The following is a 21,034-nucleotide window of genomic DNA, read 5'->3' on the forward strand; positions in this document are numbered from 1 at the left end:
TGAGATTTGAACAAAAACAGAAGTGTGAACTCAAATATATTGGCACCTAAACCAAGTCCACAGCATCAGCAAAAAATATTCTTCTTTCAAAATAATGTTGGACTCCATAATGCATTGTGAGAACTGTAAAACGTCAATAAACTATGTTAATATCTTTAGTATTTACAGATTCAAGCATATAATATTAATTGCTTTCCTTTTCATAGCCATGATTCTCACGCCAACCAGAGGTTAAGCCAAAAACAGCAACTAGTAGCCATAAATTTGCTCCCTTACTACATAAAGATTTCAACAAGGCTTACAATTGGCCCATTAAACATTAATCTGTATTACTAATTATACTTTGGTAGTGCCCAAAATGCATTAAGAAAAAATTCGGTAGCTCATTGACACACTAGGAAGTGTTTTCCACAAAACCGTATTGACTTGAGTTTTAAAAGTAACATTATCATAGGATGAAATAAATTTGAATGTTACTGTTTTTATAGGTGTTGTATTCATTGAGATGAGAGCTGTACTAGCTAAAATAGAATTCAGAGGTTAGGTTTCCTATTTTTTTCTTGTTAATTTATCGTCTTTTCACATGATGCAGGAAACAGCAGGGTAATTTGCTCTATTTATTAAAGTACAATGCTTTAAATCAGGAGTGGCCAACCTGTGGCTCCAGAGCCACATGCGGCTCTTCAGAAGTTAATATGTGGTGTGGCTCCTTGTATAGGCACCGACTCTGGGACTGGAGCTAAAGGCGCAAACTTTCCAATGTGCCAGGGGGTGCTCGCTGCTCAACCCCTGGCTCTGCCCCCACTCCACCCCTTTCCGTCCCCTCCCCTGAGCCTGCCATGCCCTCACTCCTTCCCCTTTCCCCTAGAGGCTCCTGCATGCCACAAAACAGCTGATTGGGAGGTACGGGGAGGGAGAGGGAGGTGCTGATTGGCAGGGCTGTAGGTGGGTGGGAGATGCTAGGAGCGGGGGGAGTTGATGGAGAAGTGCTACTGACGTATTACTGTGGCTCTTTGGCAATGTACATTGGTAAATTCTGGCTCCTTCTCAGGCTCAGGCTGGCCACCCCTGCTTTAAATAAACAATTCTGGGGGAATTTCAATACTCAGTACAGACTCCTGACCTACTTTTTGATTCCCTCCCCCGCACCCAACCAAGCACAACTCCCAGAAAATTGTAGACTCATTTATTTTAGGCTAACAGAACAAAAAACAAACAAACAAACAAAAATATCTGTGAAGTCCATCCTGGACCACTTTACCTCAAGTTCCAGAGCCATTGCCTTTAATAGTAATTATTGTAGAAGTATGGAATATGCACACACAAGTTCAGAGACATCAGCAAATATCTGCACTTGTGAATTTGTTGACACATTTGCACATTCACATATGCAAAATGTGAATGTGCAAATGTGTCAACAAATTCACAAGTGCAAATATTTGCAAAATGTGAATGTGTTATGTGACTGTTGGAAAGCATGGCATTGCAATTAAGGTTCTGCATTATACAGCGAGGGAGATAAATATATTATTTGAAAGGCATTTCCTTACCAGCTGGAGATAGAAGAAAATTCATTGCAACTATGCAGTGTATCTTTGCCACTGGAAGCATGTTGGGTAGGCATTAGAGTATGGTTAAGAGCTGACCCACAACTTGGTAATTCTTGTTTTTTAGGATTTGTCTTGGGGGATGTCACATTTAGCCAACTTCAGATCTCCAACTTCAATCCTTTTGATATCAAGCTTTTGGTTACAGAATAAAAAAAAGAAACTAAAAGTGTAGTAGAAATAATTCTCCCAGTTCTCTACGCTAGAGTCCTTCTGTGGGTGGATGACTGGTCACTGACCTCCCAGGGCTTTCCCAGTGAGTATCAGATGATTACAGGTTTCCTGCTGAGTTAACTAGCAGAGGAGCTAGCCAAAAAAGCCAACTTCTTTAGGTGCTGCTGGTCCTGGATAAATTCTTGCAGCAGATAGTTGAGGTTGATAGCAGTGACTATACATCAGCAGTTATGAAATGCAGAACCATGAAATGCTAAAACCAACTATGAAATGCTAAAACCAATGGAAATCTAAGGTCAGCAGAAGGATAATAAGGAATTTTAAAATTCAAACAGTAACTAAAGAGTAGATTAACTAGACATTAAAGAGGAATTACTAAAGAACAACATTTTTAAACCTGCGGGACTGGACAACTCAGCAACAAAGAGTTTTAAAGATGGAAGGTGGTAATGACCACTTTCATGTGGTCCACTTTGTTAAGTGGGAAACCATCGCTATCATCATTAAACCAGAGACCAAACGTTAACAGTCGACCTCCCAGTCAAAAGAGCAACAAAATAAGACTTTTCAGGGCCAACTTACTAGGCAGACTGGACCTGGGGTAAAAGTCTGCCAATTGAATGTTGAAGGCCTCTTATGCTCCAAGTGTGACTAACAGGAGAAAATGCTGAAGATGACCACCATCCACGTCCTCGCCCCCCTGGAAACCTATTGCACAAACGAAGAAAAAGCCTATTGCTACAACGGCTTCAATACAATAGCCAGCAATTACTACTCAAAATACTGCCAATATACACGAAGGAGGATATGTGGTCCTACTTCCTAAAGTGCACAAAGAAACAACTACAATCTGTGTGCCTTGTCAATTTTACCATCATTAATGTACACAAACCACCCCGTGTGAAGTTCCCTCAATCACCTCTGCTAACTGCACAGGACCCTGCTGTATTAGTGGGGGACTTTAATTGTCACCACACACAGTGGAGCTAGGCAGCAAACAATACCACAGGTGAAGAACTGACACAGGGGCATCAGTAAATGATATACTCCTCCTTTCTGATGCAAAACAGCATGGCACTTTCCATTCTGAAAGACAGGGTACAGCCTGGCCTGAGGTTCACCTCTAAAGATGATACAGGCACACCAATACATGCATCATGGATTGTCCATAACTTCTCGAACAGCCAGCACAAATCAGTACTGACCCATATTAGCATTCGAATTCCAGTACTCTACTTAAAACCAGCGCCATGCTGGAGCTTCAAAAGAGTTGACTGAGCCATTTTCACAACTGCGGAGAATACAATCTTCCACACTGTCCCAACACTGAAGACTTTTGACCATTTGTCACATTCTGAGGTGCAATCCAGACCAGTGAGGGGTTGTGTCACCGCATACCCCACAATGCGGTCATACTGAAACAGCCTACCAGCATGAAGTTCATACCCTGAATACTTCTGTATTGCTGTAGCCCTGGTCCAGCAGCTCTTAACCCAGCAGCCTGTCAGTAACACACCAGTCACACTTCGGCTTCCATCACACTTGGTTACTACTTGCAGAGTAACTCCAACAAATTCCCAGTCCCAAATTTCCCCAAAAATGTGTGTTCTGCACTCTCCAGCCCTGTTCTGGACAATTCAGATATTAAGGTTTGTTGATCCTGTATGAAGCCAATATTCAACAGTTTGCTACTTTAACTGGAGTTACCAAACAGTTCAGTTTAAACTCAGCATTGTATTGCTTTAGATTTTTAAAAAAAGTCTATTAACACAAGAAAATAGTATTTTTAGTGAATTCAAGTATAAGAGATTAAGTTAGAAGTTGTCACAAACAAATAGAAGTGAGAACATGCATCTAAAAGTCTAAACTTAATCAAGCAAGTTTTGATTCAAAGCTTTGTTTAAAATGCACGTTCTCACCCAGTGTTTCTCAGCAAGATGGTGACTGACCCTTCCCCCTGGTCAGGGTCTCTCCAGGAGGCCCAAAGGCGCTGGTGTCTTTGTCTTCTTAGGTGAAAGAGATAATTTGGGGTTTCCTGCTTTTCTCTTTTACAGTTCAGTGAACTTTTAAAGTGGATTCTTCTGAAGATTACCCTTCAAAGCAAAGTTTTCCAACAATGAGGTAGGTGACATGGAGTCAAGTGATGGACACTTCATGCTCTCTCCCCTCACGTTTGTTGAACTGTTAATTTGCTTTGTCTGCTGCCATCTGCCCCTGTTGTCTAATGAATCCTGTTTACTATTTATGTGTAAATTGGGGTAAACACACATTCATTTGTTTAAGATAGCCCCAATTAACAACTTTTGCTTAGGCAGGGCTGTGTGGTTTTCAGCATGTGCTAATATCATACTGGGGGATTTCATAACTTTACATATAATTTTGCTACATAAATTTCACCATATTTACTAGTTTTCAAATGATACCTCAAAAGGCATATTTCGTATAAAGATTATTACAGCAGGGTATAGGGTGTGAATATGGGGGATGTTTTCAGTCACACCATTTTACTAAGCTCCTTCTTTGTGGGGGAGATTAGAACATCCACCAGGGACACAAGTCGCCATATACTCCCTGCTGGACTGCAGAGAGCCAAGAGCTCTTCCATAAATATGATGAGTGTAGAGACCCAGAAATTAGAAAGCCCTCCTAGCAGCACTGGATGCAATAAGATGGAAACAGTGGCCCGAATGAGCAGAAGGTCTAAATTTCATACACATAAGTAGATGTTACTGGAATCTGTTGAGACACCTGGGGGCTACAAATCCTTTGCATTCCACTAGGATACAGGTGAAAGATAATGCCATCATTGCTAAACTGTTGTGGACATCAAAACAGCAACTGGACAAACAATAGCACAGACAGTTCAGCATCAACTCAAGCAGATGAGGTCCACACCCTCTTCATTATCCCAGTGGTTTGCACCATTCACAAATAGGGAGATTGATGCAGCCAATGTAGCCACAAAACTGGGAAAATCAGCAGCTGAAGATGGCATCTATCTCAAGTTCCTACACAACCTGGGTCCACTGACATGGAAATGGATGGTCACCAGCATCCTAGAGACCAGTGAAATCCGCCCCGCGTGGAGAGAAGCTAAAGTCATTGAAATCCTAAAGCCTGGAAAACCTGCACATGACCCTTCTAGTTATAGGGCAATCTCCTGTTTGTGAACCATCTACAAGTGATGAAGTGTATGAATCGGAACCAAATAGGGCCCGCTGCAGATACCAGCCTACACAAGGAGCAAGCTGGTTTCCAACTGCACGGAAGTTGCTGTGCCCAGGTCCTGGGCCTCACTACATACACCAAGGCTGGATTCCAACAAAAACTCAAGACCCAGTACTGCTTTCTTCCACCTGTCAGCAGCATGTGACGTAGTCTGAAAGGATGGACTACTACTGAACCTGGCCAAAGTGATCCCATGTTCACATTCCCCAGCTGCTGAACACCAGCTTAGCAGCCAAAAGATGTGAGTATACCTCGGAAGTCAAACCTGCAAGCCACGTGCTTTCCATAATCGGCTACCATAAGGCTCTGTACTTGCTCCAATACTCTACAATGTATACAAGAGCAATATCCCTGAAACAATAGCACATAAATTTCTGCATGCTGATGATTTGGCCCTCACAACTCAGGCTCCATAACTTTAAAGAATTTGAAGTAACCCTTATATCTGACCTTCAGATCACGGAGGAGTACTTCCAAAAGTGGTGGCTGAGACCAAATCCGAGCAATTGGCAATCTCTACTTTCCACTTGAAAATAGAATTGCAGAAGGCACTGTCTAGTTTCATGGTGAAACTGTGCGTTATGACCCAAAGTCAACACATCTCGATATTATTCTTGACCACTCACTGATCTTTCATGACCACCTCAAGAAAGTAGCCTCTAAAGCAAAGGCTTGCGCCAACATTATCCAAAAGTTAGTGGGAACAAGCTGGGCACCAACTGCTCTGGTGCTACGAATATCAGCCTTAACCCTGGTATACTTAGTTGCACTGTACTGTACACTAGTTTTGGACAAGATGCTGCCATAGTCAACTTGTGGACAGGCAGCTGAATCAGACCATGTGCATTATGACAGAAACTTTACAATCAACACCTCACTGAACCGCATCTGAACAAACCATACAGTTACTTCATGCACAAGTGGAAAATTAAAGACTCACCTTTCATGCGACTGCAGTGAGAACAAACAAACCACTGAATACATAATAATGCAGGGCTTCAAATATGGATTCAAAGGTGAAATGGACAATGGTTTATCTGACAAGGACACAGAGGAGGCCTTGAGATGGCTTATGGACCTACAACTGCATCTACAGAACATTGCTCTGCAGATGCCATACACATACGCGAGAAAGTAAGTTTTAAAAGATTTAGCTGAGGAGGATTCTGAACCACTGATGTTGATTTTTAACAAATCTTGGAATCTAGGAAAGTTCAAGAGAAAAAAGGAGAATACCAGTACTTTTAAAAGGGTAAGCAAGATGATCGGGATAACTAAAGGGCAGGTAGCCTGACATCAATCCTGGGCAAAATCATGGAAGGACTAATATGGGATGCAATCAGAAAAAACAATGAAAGGTTAGTAGCTCTGTACTAATCAGCACTCTTTTATGAAAAAGAGGTTCTGTCAGATAAATATCTTTTTTGAAGAGATCACAAGTTTGCTTTAAGCATAATAATGTCTAAACAACTCTGTAGATGTAATATTCTGAGACATTCATAAAACATTTGACTTAGTACCACCCGGCATTCTGATTAAAAACCCAAACACTGTACAAAAACCAGTATAATGCATGTTAATTGTATTAAGACCTGGCTAACTGATAGATCTCAAAAAGTAATTATAAACAGAGAATCATCATAATAACAAAGGGAGCTATTTCTAATGGGGTCCAATAGGGATCTGTTTTTGCCCCAATGCTATTCAGCATCTTTACCAATAATCTGGAAGAAAATACAAAAGCATTGCTGATACATTTTGCAGTTCACAAAAATTGGTAGAGTAGTAAATAATAATGACAGGTCACTACTACAGAATGATCTGGAGTACTTGGTAAACCGTGTTCCTCTGAACAATATGCATTTTAATACAGCTAGATGCAAGGTCATATACCTAGGAACAAAAAATCTGTGTCACACTTTCAGTATTGGCTAGAGTTGTGGGGCTGTATTCTGAAAAGGATTAGGGGTCATGGTGGATAACCAACTGTACATGAGCTTTCAGTACAATACTGTGGCTAAGAGGGATAACATTTCTTGGATATATAAGGAGACTATATCAGGTAACTGTAGGGAGAGGGTATTATCTCTGTATACAGCACTGATGAGGAAAGGACTGGAATACTATTGTCTAGTTCTGCTGTTCATACTTCAAAAATGTTTTAAAATGGAAAAGAGTTCAAAGAACTTTAAGAATGATTTGAAGTCTAGAAAACATGTCTCGCAGTGAAAAGTTTAAGAGGCTCAATCTATCTATCTTATCAATAAGAAAGTTAAGATGTAACTTTATCACAGTCTGTAAGTACCTGAATTTACAGAAGATTTCTGGCAGTAGAGGACTCTTTAATCTAGCAGACAAAGGCATAATGAGATCCAATGGCTGGAAACTGAAGCAAGATAAATTCAGACTAGAAATAAAGCACACAATTTAACAGTGAGGGTAATTAACCATTGGAATAACTTAACAAGGGATGTGGTGGATCCTCCATCACTTAACATTTTTAAATCAAGACTGGATATTTTTCTAAAAGATATGCTACAGATCAGACAGATGGTATGGGTGTGATGCAAGAATTACTGTACAAAATCTTAAGGTCTTTGTATGCCAATGACTACAATAGATAAGCATAACAATCCGTTATGATCTTAAATCTATTAATCTAGATAGAGCTGGGTTTGTTTTCTAGTGACCTGCCTGGGGAAAGATGCTGTTGGTCCAGAAAGATCTCCCCCGAATTCATGGAGGACCAAATACACTTCATCACAGTAACTACATAAATAAAGATTTCTATGCTAATTCCGAGAGCACACATTATAGAGTTCCAGTCACTCAATGATTTTGGGAATATTTGAAATGTTATACACAGAAGTATCTTTATAAATGTAAATAAAACCCTTACTACTGTGGCCAGGGGAAAAAAAAACTAAAGAAATCAGGAAATATATATAAAGATCTATTCCTTGACTCTTCTGAAGGCACTTCATTTCTTTCTGCATGAGCAAAAACTGTTATTGGCTCCAAAAGATGGCTGCCTCTTAGGAGCACCTATAGATCATCATCTGGTTTCCAGAACACAAAAGGTGATACAAAGCTCCAGGGTGGAGCCAAAGGAAAGGTCAGGTCAAGACAGGATGACAGGCTATCTGGAAGGAAATTTCCTCTGCTGGACTAATATTTAGATAGATTAATTATAAATGGGAATTACCAACTCCTTTTTGACCAAGCTGAAGTATATTAATACTAATGGATCAAGGACTTTTCAAATTCTATTATATTTACATTAATAATAAAATTAAGCTAGAGGTTCCTGGTTGGTGACCACAGAATTTGAAGGCAGATAAGCTGCACAATGCCACGGGTGGTTGGAAAAAATCAGCTCCTTAAGGCCCGGATGTTCTGGAATATTTTGGACAATAGTGCATGGGATTTAAGAACTAGTTGAATGCTTTGTCGATATGAGAGAAGAATAGATCTTACAGAACATCTGACAGAACAGTACATTTGTATCTTTCCATCAAAAACAGGCATTGTATTTTGACATATATTTTATTCTGATAGAGAATGTCTTTACAGAAGTTGTTTTTCCACATACAGGATAGCTGCTTCATGGCCAGAGTATCAGTATTTTTAAACGTTATGTATTGGCCAAGATTTTCAAAATGACTAAAGTTAGGCTTCTAAAAAGTGGCTTGATGTACAAAATAACCCTATAGTACTGCAGCGGACTGTACCTATGAAGGGTTAGGCCCCATTTTGGCAAAGACTTAATTTTAACCATATGAGGAGTCCTACACAAGAGCCATGAAATCAGAGGAAGTTTCATGATTTATCAGTATAATTGACATGCCTACATGCACTGGAAGACATTGGGACAAACCTTGGGCCATTAATTTCTAAAGTGCACGAGCCTACATTAATACATTGGGGTACATGCTTGGCAAATGAAGCTCCAAACAAATTCTATGTAAACACCACATAGTGGATATACAATTTAGGAAACAAAGTCATTTACTGGAAAGAATTTTAAAATATTTGACAATCCAAGATTATGCTGAGAAATGAAAGCCCTACCTAAGCTTTTATACTGTTTGGTTTCATGGAAGGGCTACTATCATTCTGATAAAAGTTGTGTGTAGACCACCTGATGCTGAAAAACGCTGGTTACAGGAGGAAATACTTCTATTTCAGAGTTGAGCATGAGGAGATATTGCTATGAAATGCTTCACAGACATAACACTATTGAATTTTTATTTTAAGTAAAGAATCCTTCAGTGAATGTTCTGAGGCATATTACTAACCAGCTAATCAAATCTTTGATGGGCTTTTCCTGTCAAGCGAAATGTATAGAATTCAGGTGTGACTAAGGGCTCATCGTGGATACAGACGGCTAACCATGAATCTCAGCTAATAGCATTTTGCTGAATTCAAAGCATTGCTTTAAGCAGGAGAAAAAACCTTCTTTTCTGCAAAGAGCCTGATTAGCCATTATGCATTTGAGAAATAGGAGATTACACTTTAAAATGCCCTAAACATGTAAAAAGGCATATCTAAAAAAAACAGATTTTTATATTATATAATTAAATAAAACTCTTCAGGCATCATATGCAATTTCTATGGCAGAGATGTGAAGAGACAATTAATGAGGGAGAAGCTCATTATCAGCTATGTAAAAGCCAAGTATTATTATTATTATGAACAGCATTTTAGAGCAGTCCCAATGCTATGAGACCAAACGGGGAAATTATATAAAATACTTACCTCAAAAGAAATAGTTTCATAAATTCCTTTTCTAGCTACTCACTAATGAGGATGTATTTATAATACAATTGTTATGGTAGAAGATTTTTTATGAAACTGTTTAGACCCTTTTACTACAACATAACTGAACAGAGTAGTAAATTCATGGCAGTTTTTGTTTTCAGATGACCATAGTCAGTTTTGTCATCTACATTTCATATATGTTAACAACTGGAAACAAATTGAAGACATGGCACTGGAAATATTTACTATTAAAGACGTACCTCTGATAGCATTTCATATTGACCTCTTCTCCCTAAGGCAATTGTAAGCAAATCGTAGACCACAGATGCACTTTGCAAACTGATGATGCGATCATTTTTGTGCTCTGGTATTCTGCTCAGTACAGCATCACGGTTAGCCTGGAAGACAACACCAAGAAGAAACCTAGGGTGTCAGTCTAACCTGACTCACATTTTGATTCTGGTCATTAATATGTTTCAACATATCAATCATCACTGGAAGCAAGTGACCAAACAAGATAGCAACTGCTACTCATTTTGCATTTGATTACTTGTATTTAAACAAAAGACTGTTTGATGCCATTTTTTCACACTACTTTTTGTGAGGGATTTAATATACAAATTAACCCTAATCCAGTGTTTCTGTAACTGATTTACTTTTATTGTTATGTTTTAACTGTATAAAACAGAGGAAAATAATTTTGTTAAAAATTATCTAAGCTGAAGCGATACTTTGCAGTTTGACTCCGGTATAATTAGTGCTTTACAGCAACTCCTCACACTTAAAGTCGTCCCGGTTAACACTGTTTTGTTGCTGATCAATTAGGGAACATGCTCGTTTAAAGTTGAGCAATACTCCCTTATAATGTCATCTGGCAGTCGCCTGCTTTGTCCACTGCTTGCAGGAAGAGCAGCCCATTGCAGCTACCTGGTAAGGGCTTGGAACCAGGGTGGACTGGCAGCCCCCCATCAGTTCCCCACTCCCCTAAGTTCCCTGTTTGGCAGCCGCCCAGCAGGCTATCAATTGCAGCAGTTCAGCTGTCCCTCCCTTCACTGCCACATGATGTTCCTGCCCTCTGCCTTGGAGCTGCTCCCCAGAGCCTCCTGCTTTCTGTGCAGGGGTATGTGTGTGCGCTAATGTCAGGGTGCTCCCCTCCCCTCTACTCCTGCATCTCGCTTACCCCATCTTCCATAGGGGGGGGGGACACGATAGGGCTCAGGATGGAGGGAGCTTCCTGGCAGTAGCTGCCATTTCAGCTTGCTGATCTACTTAAAAAGGCAGTGTACTTAGAGTGGGGCCTGCATACTTAAAGGAGCATCTCTCTCTGCCACACACAGTATGTGTCTCCGTTTGCCATGCTATCTCCCTCCCTCCATTTGTGCTGCCTTGTACAGTGTGAGGCTACTTTAACAACAAGTTAACCCTTGAGGGCTCAGCCAATTGCTAGTTCGTCATTCAGCAGTAAGGCATTCCCTGGGAAATATCCCACCCTCTGACTTCACCACCTCAGCCAAGCCTCACAATCATTATCTCTGTGTACCAGTATTAAATTGTTTGTTTAAAACACTTATACTGTGTGTGTGTGTGTGTGTGTGTGTGTGTGTGTGTGTGTGTGTGTGTGTGTGTGTGTGTGTGTGTGTGTATGTATAAAAATATAGTCTTTTGTCTGGTGACAAAAATTTCTCTGGAACCTAACCTCCCATTTACATTAATTCTTATGGGGAAATTGGATTCGCTTAACATCGTTTTGTTTAAAGTCACATTTTTCAGGAACATAACTACAACATTAAGCGAGGAGTTACTGTATTGTCTTTTGCATCAAAATAATGTACAACTTGGAGGCTGCTGACAGGCTGTTGGGGTCTTCCATCCTTCTTTTGTTCCACTTACTTCATCTTCTGAAAGTCATGACAGTGTCCTTTCTATGGAATGGATAAACAATCTCTTCCAAAGATAACCCACACCAACACAGTTCAATGTAAACTCCATAAGAAGGGCCTTATACAAGAAGCTCAGCCTCTTCAATCCTATGGCTCAAGTGTTGCACAGAAACGTGTGCATATTGACAACACTCTGCACTTCTTATGTGCCTTTCATCTGATGGATTTCAAAATATTTTACAAAGAATAATGAATTACAATATACCTTTTTACAACCAGGCATACTGAGGTACAGGCAGATTAAACCAATTTGCCCAGGATAACAGAGGAAGTCTTTTGTAGAGCAGAGATAAAATTCAAGTCTTCTTATGCCCAGTGCTATGACTTAACGAGAAGACCACTTGTATGCCACTGTCTAGAACTTTAAAAGGTTACTCTAAAACCAACCTCTTCTATTCTCCAACACATCTTGTTATCACAAAACCACCAGTTTGAATATGTCTTGTCCTGATGTCCTCTAATTACAGTAAAAGCTCTAATTCTATATGCTTTTACATTCAAATTTAGAATTTCAGTTCAAATTTCATTGTTGTAGACTACAAACTTGAATTTTTATGGGTTACTATAATGTAAAACAAATTAAAGATCTGAAGTGAGAGGAGCCCAAGGTTTTTGTTTTGTTTTGTTGTGTTTAAATATTAATGACAGTCAGAGGACCTTCTAGGGAACTGAAGAACAAGCTGACAACTGCATTTATGCACCTATTAATCTCATCTAGCCAGAAACTAAACATTATTTCTAGCAACTTGTTTTCATTTCGACTTAAGTTTAATTTCTATATAGTTTATAGATTCACATTAGATGTCAGAATGGACAGCCTTCATTCCCCCCTTATAGGAAGATGAAAAATCACACACATTAAAATCTGAAGTACTTTTTAGCTATTTTAACTGGCTAACGTTTTAGGCTCTGAAAACACTGGATGAAAAAGTCAATAAAATCAGGATAATCAAATATTAAGTGGTAAATTTTCAAAGTGGTACATGGGGAGTTACATGCACAAATATTCCATTAGTTGTGAACTTAGCTGCCCACATCTTCCTTTGAAAATGTACTCCCATATGTGTAGAAGAATTTGTTTTATTTTGATCAACAAGTAGTTGGCATTTACATTCTCCACTGTAAAAATATTTAGTCAGCTTCAAAATCTCTTACTTTTATGGTTGCATATGTCATCATGGTAACATCATGTTAGTGGCACTGACTGCTTCCTGCCTCTCAGGTGCAGTCAGCTGTGACAAAAACACTGTGGCTGGTACCATGGCAGGCTATACCAGTGTGAGAGCAGGGAGAATTCTCCCACCCTAAGTATTAAAAACAAATTTAAAATTGCTTGAAGTAGGAAAAGAACCTCCATATATATATGTGTAATTACTTTAAAGGTCCAGTGACTCAGAACTGCTTACGAGTCTGACCTCTCTACAGGATCTTACTTAGATAAGCAAAGCAAAGGTAGGCATGTACTTTACCTGTATGGGAGCCAGAGTACAAGGGCACCTTATAACAGCAACAATCATAATATTGCAGCTGGCTCTCTGCACTATGAATGAGAGTACTGTGGCAGCAGCAGTCAGTGCAACTATCATAATGTTAAACAGTAAGAGACACTTCCTACTCTTAAATGTAAAAGACAAGCTGAACTTTATAAGACAATCGCACTTACAAATCACAGTTATATATCTTTCTAGAGTTGTCTTTTTCTTAAAGATTACAATTTAAGCTTTACCCATCAAAGTGTCCTTTCTGACTCAGATAGATTGAGGGGACATTCAAGGTGGCAAAAAATTGACTACTGGAAATTATCTATTTAGGAGACTATGCAATTTCTGGAAATGTTCTGCATCAGGATTGTTTCAAATAGGAAGAATGATGATAGCAATACCAATATTTATGAGCTATCATATTATCAATAAGTTTTTTCAGCTAAATAGAAGTAGTGAAAATATTTTCATGAGTTTTAAAAATAAATGACCAAAATACCCATTTTTATAATTTACTGCAATACATTAAAGCACTTAGTGCTTTTGAAAATTTCACCCTTTGATTCAATATAAGTACGGAAAAAGTTTCAGATTCATTACACAAAGTGAAATGATTACTCCTGGGGGAATTCTGCACCAAAAATTGTAAATGCTGTACACAATATTTTACAATTCTGCAAAATTCTGCCTATTTTATTGTCATAATAATACAACATACAGTAAAAGCTATTTTATCCAGCATGTTGAGGGAATGAGGGGTGCCAGTAAGTGAAAAATGATGGTTAACTAAGAGGGAGTGGTGCTGGGGAGTGAGAGGGGGTGCGGAATGTGGGCTGTGGGAGGGATTTTGGCTGTGGGAGGGGGCTGGGGCATGGGAAGGGGTGCTGGATCTGGGGGCGGCTCCCTGCAAGCATCAACTTGTCCCATCTTTTCGTAAGCAGAGGCGTGGCAGGTGGCTCTGTGTGCTGCCTCTGTCCGCAGGCACTGCACCGCAGCTCCCATTGGCCATGGTTCCCAGCCAAGGGCAGCTGCAGAGACAGTGCTGGGGGTGGCGCCTGCGGACAGAGGCAGCACACAAAACCGTCTGCCATGCCTCGTGTAGGAGCAGCTGGGACAGGTTGCCGCTTGCGGCGATCTGCCCAAGGTGAGCAGCCCCTCCAGCCAACACCCCAAACACCCCCTCCCGCATTCTAAGCCCCCTCCCACACCCAAACTCCATCCTAGAGCCTGCACTCCGCACTCCTTCTTGTGCCCCAACCCCCTGCTAGCCCCACGTCAACCGGACTATACGCTGACATTTCAATTAAGATCAGAAATGCCGGTTTATAGAGCTTTCCGGTTGGTGAAATGTCTGATAAAACAGCTTTTACTGTAATCACACCAGTTTAAATTATTTTTGGCCATTTATTTCAAAATACCTGTCAGCAAGTATGTCTGTCACAATACAGACAATAAAAGATTCAGGAAATGTTTTTTGACAAATAGATTCCTTGCTTGGCATATTAAGACAGAACTCGGAATAATAATTCATTTAAACTACAGTACAGAACTGTCTAAGCAGTGCAAAGACTTGGGGAGTCAGGGGTAATGGAGGAGCCAAGGGAGAGGGAAGTAATTGCTGGGAAGGAGTCTGGGTATGAACTTGAAGGCTTGCTGGGTATGGGTAGGAAAAGTATGGATCAGGTCTTTTGGGGGTGTAGGGAGGGATTGTTAGGGCATGTCCCCCATGCAGACCTTGGATGATGTCTAGCCTCTCGCATTCAGTCAGGCACATCTGCCCCAGTGCCCATGCTCCCTCATGTGTCCTTGCACCCCCTGTCCCTCAACCCCAACTCAGACACCCACTCCCCCTATCCCCATGTGTCCCCACATCCCTGTCCCGTCCCCATGTGTCCATGCACCCCCAACCCGTCCCCGTAACTGTATCCCCACTTAGCTACCCCCTGCCCCATGTGGTCCTACACTCCTCTCCCCATGTGTCCATGCACTCACTCAGCCACACCCTTTCCCTTCTGTAGCTCTGCACCCCCTCCACTCAGGTGGACCTGTGCCTCCACTCCCATTCAGTTCCTGCTCCAGTCTGTCCTCCCTCACTAGGCCTTATGAGCATCATCTGACCCCTCAGTAGCCCCATGCTGTCTGTCTCCCGGGGGGCAGTTAGGGGCAGGGGGTCGTGGGAGGGGGTAGTTAGGGGACAAGGAGCAGAGGGCAGTTGGATGGGTTGGAGGTTCTGAAGGGGGGGAGTCAGGGGGCGGGAGCCAGGCTGTTTGGGGAGGCACAGCCTTCCCTACCTGGCCCTCCATACAATTGCACAACTCCGATGTGGCCCTCAGGCCAAAAAGTTTGCCCACCCCTGGAATAGGTATATGTATCTAATTTTTGGTTTTCATGATTACAACAAAAACTACTTGAATTTTCAAGTTTGCTTGTCTGAATGGCAGCAGCTGCTGTAACAGCTGTCCACACTGATGTGATGCCAAGTGAATGGCCTGGTTTTGGGAACAGACTCTATCTCTCCTTCCTAAAACTAAAGGAAGGGCAGGTTCAGCTCAGAGACAATGCACTTAGTCTCAAAAGGAAAGAGGAACTCAGAATCATAATACACTCACAGCTCTTCCTGCTGGCTCCCTGTCAGAGTAGCAATAGCTTTAGTTCCAGAAGGAACTGCTCATGTAGTTTCGTAACAGGAAATGAGACAAAATGTGCTCTAAAGACAAATGACAGAAGTGACATAATTTTTTTTTAAAGCAGCTGTTTAACTTACCATAGATTCACTAATCAGCAACAACAATAGGGCTTCTTCTGTGTTTTCTTGAGGACAAAAAATGCTGTCAAAAACAAAAACTTTCATATTTATTAAAATACAAGTAGAGCATATTACCCTTCAGAATGGTGTACATAACATCAAATGTTCCTCTGATTATTAGTATATTTTTAATATTCAGAAAAAATGAAAATCTCTATACATATTAGAATTTTAGTTTCAATGATTAGTTTTATTTCAACACTTTGATTTGCCTTTAAAAAAATAAGTTGGCAAAACAGAATGAACAGAAGCACCAGACCGATCAGAGTTGAAAACAAACAGGCCAAATATCCCAAATACCATGTAATTTTGACAGCTGTAAAAAAAAGGCAGTATTCACAATTAAACAAACCTCTCATTCTACTTGTAAATGTGCATGAACTGCAACCATTCATGAATAGCAACAAGGGCATATTAAAATAGATTTTCCCTCAGCTTACAAGAATAGGATATTGATTACATTTTAGCAATGTTTGGACCCCACTTGCATTATCTCTGCATTAGATATATTTAAGATTTCTCTTACTGATGCTGTACTGTACAGCTCACTATTAAAACCAAAAGCCACTCCAGTTTCTGCCTTTTCTGTGGACCATCGCTCTCATCACTTCCTAAGCACTTTAAATGTTTATTTCCAATTACTTAATTCTGAAGGCCCCTGCCAGCCTATGCAACAGATTGCAGAAAGCAGTTATCCAGACACATTCTACGAGGCCACAACTCCCCTCTGGTGCAGGGGTTGGGGGTGAGGGTAGAAAAGTAAAATCTGTACCAGGTACAGAGCTAGGACCCTCCCACTCTCTCAAAGCAAAGGGAAACCAGGCATCAAATTGTGACCCAGTCAGAATTTGGTCTCTGGTCTGTTCCTGGAGTAGAACACCTATATTCTGCTCTTTACTCAGTGCTCGTGGTTACTCTACAATCAAGCTCTTACTAATGAGCTAAATTTCTCTCACCACTACTAGACACTGCCTTAGAGGTATTACGGAATTTGCCTAAACTATACTGAATTACTGAGAGGGAACTAAGGATTGTCTAAGATTTAGACATTTTTATTTCTTAAAGATGCCTCAAATTTAACAGGAAAGTTACCATGAAACCGTGAAATCGTTTTAGACAAATAGCAGGTTTGATCTCAAGAATAGTGCCTCTCCTCTACCCCTACTTTTTTTAAATAAATGAGCTATTATCAATGCAAGTTGATCTCCATGTCTTTTTGGACAGTAAAGTAATGGTACAAAATCATTTCCAAGACTAACTATTTTTTATGTAATAAAGAAGTTTCAACACATAGTTAAGACTGCTGGCACTACCAAAAGCTGCCAGAAATGGAATTAACGCATCTGTTAAGAAACTTGGCTTCTTTACTGCTTTAAAGAAACACTTCAGAGAGGTGATATACAAACCTATAAATATTTTAGTATTTCTTTAAAAAGCAGACAGAAAAACTAAATGGGCTCCACTCACAGAAGTCCATAGTGCTAAATGAAACAACTAGACAATAAAAAAATAAATAAAAAGGTGAGTTTTGAGATGCTAGAGTCTGAAGGCAAATATTTTAAGCTACACCCACAACGTTAATGTGTATCTATTGATTCCCTCTCCAGTTTAACTAAATGATGGTTACTTACCTGTAACTGTAGGTTCTTTGAGATGTGTGAACCTACGTGTATTACACATGTGGGTACAAGGACACAGGCAGTATAGATATTTGCAATATTGTTATTCCAAAGACTGAGTCTGTAGAAGAGGTTTGGACTAAAGTATAATGCTTTGTGGAAGTATTACAAGTGTCCAGTATAGATACTTCTTGGAGAAATGCTACTGAAATTGCCTGTGCCCTAAAGAATGGTCTCTCACTCCATCCAGGGGAGGGAGATGGGCTAACCGATAGCAAAGGAGGATACATCCAGAAATCCACTTAGAAATCTCTCTGAACAGATATTGCTTGTCCCTCATGCTCACTCTCCTATAACTACAAATAATCTAGGTATTTTTCTAAATGGCTTCTTTCTTCGCAAGCGGAACCCAAAGCTCATCGGACACTGAAGAAAAGAAATGCCCTGTCCTCACTGGAGGCAGGAGGTTTCAGAATGAATATCAATACAACAGATAAATTTATGTGGAACTCAGAAACAGTCTTGAGGCTGAATTTCAGATAGAGGTGAAGGGATGTGTTATCTTTATGAAAAGCAGTGTTGGCCAGTTCACTAATTCACAAGTGCTCCCATCTCACACACCACCCTGGCTGATGTGATGGCGATGAGGGCATCTTTCACAGAGTAGTGGACACCAAGCACGTGGCCAACACTTCAAAGGGTGGCCTGGTAAGTATTCAGAGTATAGGACTGAAATACCATTGAAGTGCTGGCTTCACTACTGGTGGGAAGGCTCTAGTGAGGCACTTTAGGAATCTGGTTATCAGGTGACTAAAAATAGAACAGTGGGTGGAGAGCACTGATTGCTGCTAAGTAGACCTGAAGACAGCTAACAGAAAGGCCCAGTGTCTTGAGAGTGAGGAGATTATCTAAAATAGCAGGAATACCTGCTATCTCTGGAGATAACTGGTCTTGTTGCACCCAGGTAGAGAAATGCCACCATTTAGCTTGATGGAATTTCTGATGGAGTCTTCTCTTAAGATCAGTCAGAACAGTCTCCAAACATGCTCTATGTCTGAGACCCATCCAAATGCCAAGATGTGAGGCAAAAAGAGTCTGGGTTGGAATATCTGATACCACTATTCTCCTGCATTATCAGAGCTGGAAGATGCTGGATGTTAATGGGATAACTGGTTAACTTTCATAGGAGATCCAGAATCAGAACTCTGTGAACCAGTTGAGTGCATTGAGAATGACTCATGTTTTATTGTGATGAATCCAGACGAGACGCGATAAATTGATCCCCGATACACTGAACACTACCCGCCAATCCGGTGGGTAGTATAGACGTACCCTCAGTGTGTTTATCCTATTTGTTTTCATGTATTATTTCTATATCTGGAGTTAGGAGAATAAAATATAAATGTGTATCTCTGATGTAAACATATTAAGTGGAGACCATCAAGGATGCTCCAGAAACAATCAGTTGTAAATAGCCTTACTTACTTGAAAGCCTTCCTGAATATGTGTGGGCCAGCCCATGAGGAATGCAGACAAGGGGTTTTACAGTGACATGTCACCTGATAATGAAATCCATCTTAAATCTGGTTCTCATCCATTTAGAAGGAGAGGTGGGGACTGAGAGAGACAAAAGACTCCCGCCTTGTGCCAAAGCTATAAAACGGGGGGGGGGGGGGGGGGGGGAGGGAAAGCGCAGGACAAAAGGGGATACTACTCATGAGAAAACCTAACACTTAAGATGTCTGCTGGATCTAACAAAGACTGTACTGGGCGAAAGGATTGGGCCCAGATTAGGAAGGAGTCTAGTCTGTGAAAGAAGCTTATTGGAACATCTTTGAGGGTGAGATATTACCTGTTCAGTTTCTTAATGTAATAGGCTTAGACTTGTGTGTTTTATTTTTATTTTGCTTTGTGACTTACTTTGTTCTGGCTGTTATTACTTGAAACCACTTAAATCTTACATTTAATACTTAATAAAATCACTTTTGTTTATTGATAAATGCAGAGTAAGTGATTAATACGTGGGGGAGCAAACAGCTGTGCATCTCTCTCTGTCAGTGATATACAGGGCAAACAATTTACAAATTTACCCTGTATAAGCTTTATACAGAATAAAATGGATTTATTTGGGGTTTGGATCCCATTGGGAGCTGTGTGTCTGGGTGCTGGAGACAGGTAAACTGCTGAGCTGTTTTAGTTAAAGTCTGCAGCCTTGGAGGCATGGCCCAGACCCTGAGCCTGTGTTGAAGCTGGCTAGTGTGTCTGGCTCAACAAGGCAGGATTCTGAAGTCCCAAGCTAGCAAGGAAAATGGGCTCAGAGATAATTTAAGCACATCAGGTAAGGGGGATCTCTGTGACCAAACCCGTCACAGGGTGAATGTTCAAGTGGAAATATACATCCTTCATGTTGGGAGCCATGAACCACATCCTTTCCTGACGAGCATGGATTATTGATGACAATCATCTGGAATTTCAGCTTTCGAATGAAGATGCTCAGTTGCCAAAGGTCCAGAATCGGTCTACACCCTCTCTCTTTTTTGGGAATGAGGAAATACAAGGTGTAGAACTCCCTCCCCTTGATACTGAGGTGGAACACATTTTATTGCCTCTCAGTGTAAGAGGGATTTTGCCTCCCATTGAAAAAACACCTTGTGAGAGTAGTCCCCCAAGTGGGACTGGAAGGAGAGGAACTCCATAGAGTATCCCTGATGGATAATCTCCAGCTGACCTTTATGATTAACCTCCAGTTATGGGCAAAGAGTGAGAGACAGCACCCAAAAATAATGGGAGGAAGAGGTTGGTGCCTTCAGTGGAGGTAGGCAGGTCTCGACTAGTATGTCAAAAATAGCCGTTGGTGGGTGGCTGAGAGTGAGAAAAGGCTGTGGCAGTGGAGGGCGTTATGAAGCAAGGCTTCTGAACGCTGTTTCCACAGAGGCTTGGCTGGGCACTGGTAATAAGATATATGAGGAGGGGGTGATTTTAGTCTATAAGATTGTCTCTGGTGTTTCCTCCTGGGGGTTGAGTATAAATCACCAAGTAATGCACAGTCAATCTCCAGTCCTTTAAAGAATAAAAGGACTCTCTGTTTCTTTCATTGAAGAGATTTGACTCAAAGGGGAGGGCCGCACGAGGAAACCCTTATGATTGCTGTCATAAACAGATAGCTAAGGGTTAATGTCTCTTACACCTGGAAAGAAGTAATTTGAAACACCTGACCAGAGGACCAATCAGGAAACAAGACTTTTTCAAATCTGGGTGGAGGGTTTTCTGTGTGTAAGTCCTTTGTTCTAGGGTCTTCTGCTCTCTCAGCTATGAGAAGTGATTTCTGTTTCCTGCTTTCTAATCTTCTGTTTCCCAGTTGTAAGTACCAAAGATCAGATAGGGATTTATGTGTTCTTTTGTATTTACATGAATATAG

At 40.7% G+C, this 21,034-nt stretch overlaps 2 protein-coding genes across 9 annotated transcripts in view; both read right to left on the reverse strand.

The window, feature by feature from the left end:
• RPS6KA5 (ribosomal protein S6 kinase A5) overlaps window positions 1-21,034 on the reverse strand; it is a 669,794-nt gene that overhangs the window by 328,803 nt on the left and 319,957 nt on the right. The gene's annotated exons all lie outside the window — the stretch shown is intronic.
• TTC7B (tetratricopeptide repeat domain 7B) overlaps window positions 1-21,034 on the reverse strand; it is a 330,755-nt gene that overhangs the window by 175,260 nt on the left and 134,461 nt on the right. For all 8 annotated transcript variants that reach the window (XM_050953235.1, XM_050953234.1, XM_050953237.1 and 5 more), the window contains 2 exons: window positions 15,956-16,019; window positions 10,031-10,168 (listed from right to left, as the gene is read on the reverse strand). In XM_050953235.1, the coding sequence (XP_050809192.1) occupies window positions 10,031-10,168; window positions 15,956-16,019 (202 nt within the window). The remainder of the gene's footprint in view (window positions 1-10,030; window positions 10,169-15,955; window positions 16,020-21,034) is intronic.

This window comes from Gopherus flavomarginatus, chromosome 5, assembly GCF_025201925.1.
Source record: "Gopherus flavomarginatus isolate rGopFla2 chromosome 5, rGopFla2.mat.asm, whole genome shotgun sequence".
NCBI classification, from domain to species: domain Eukaryota; kingdom Metazoa; phylum Chordata; order Testudines; family Testudinidae; genus Gopherus; species Gopherus flavomarginatus.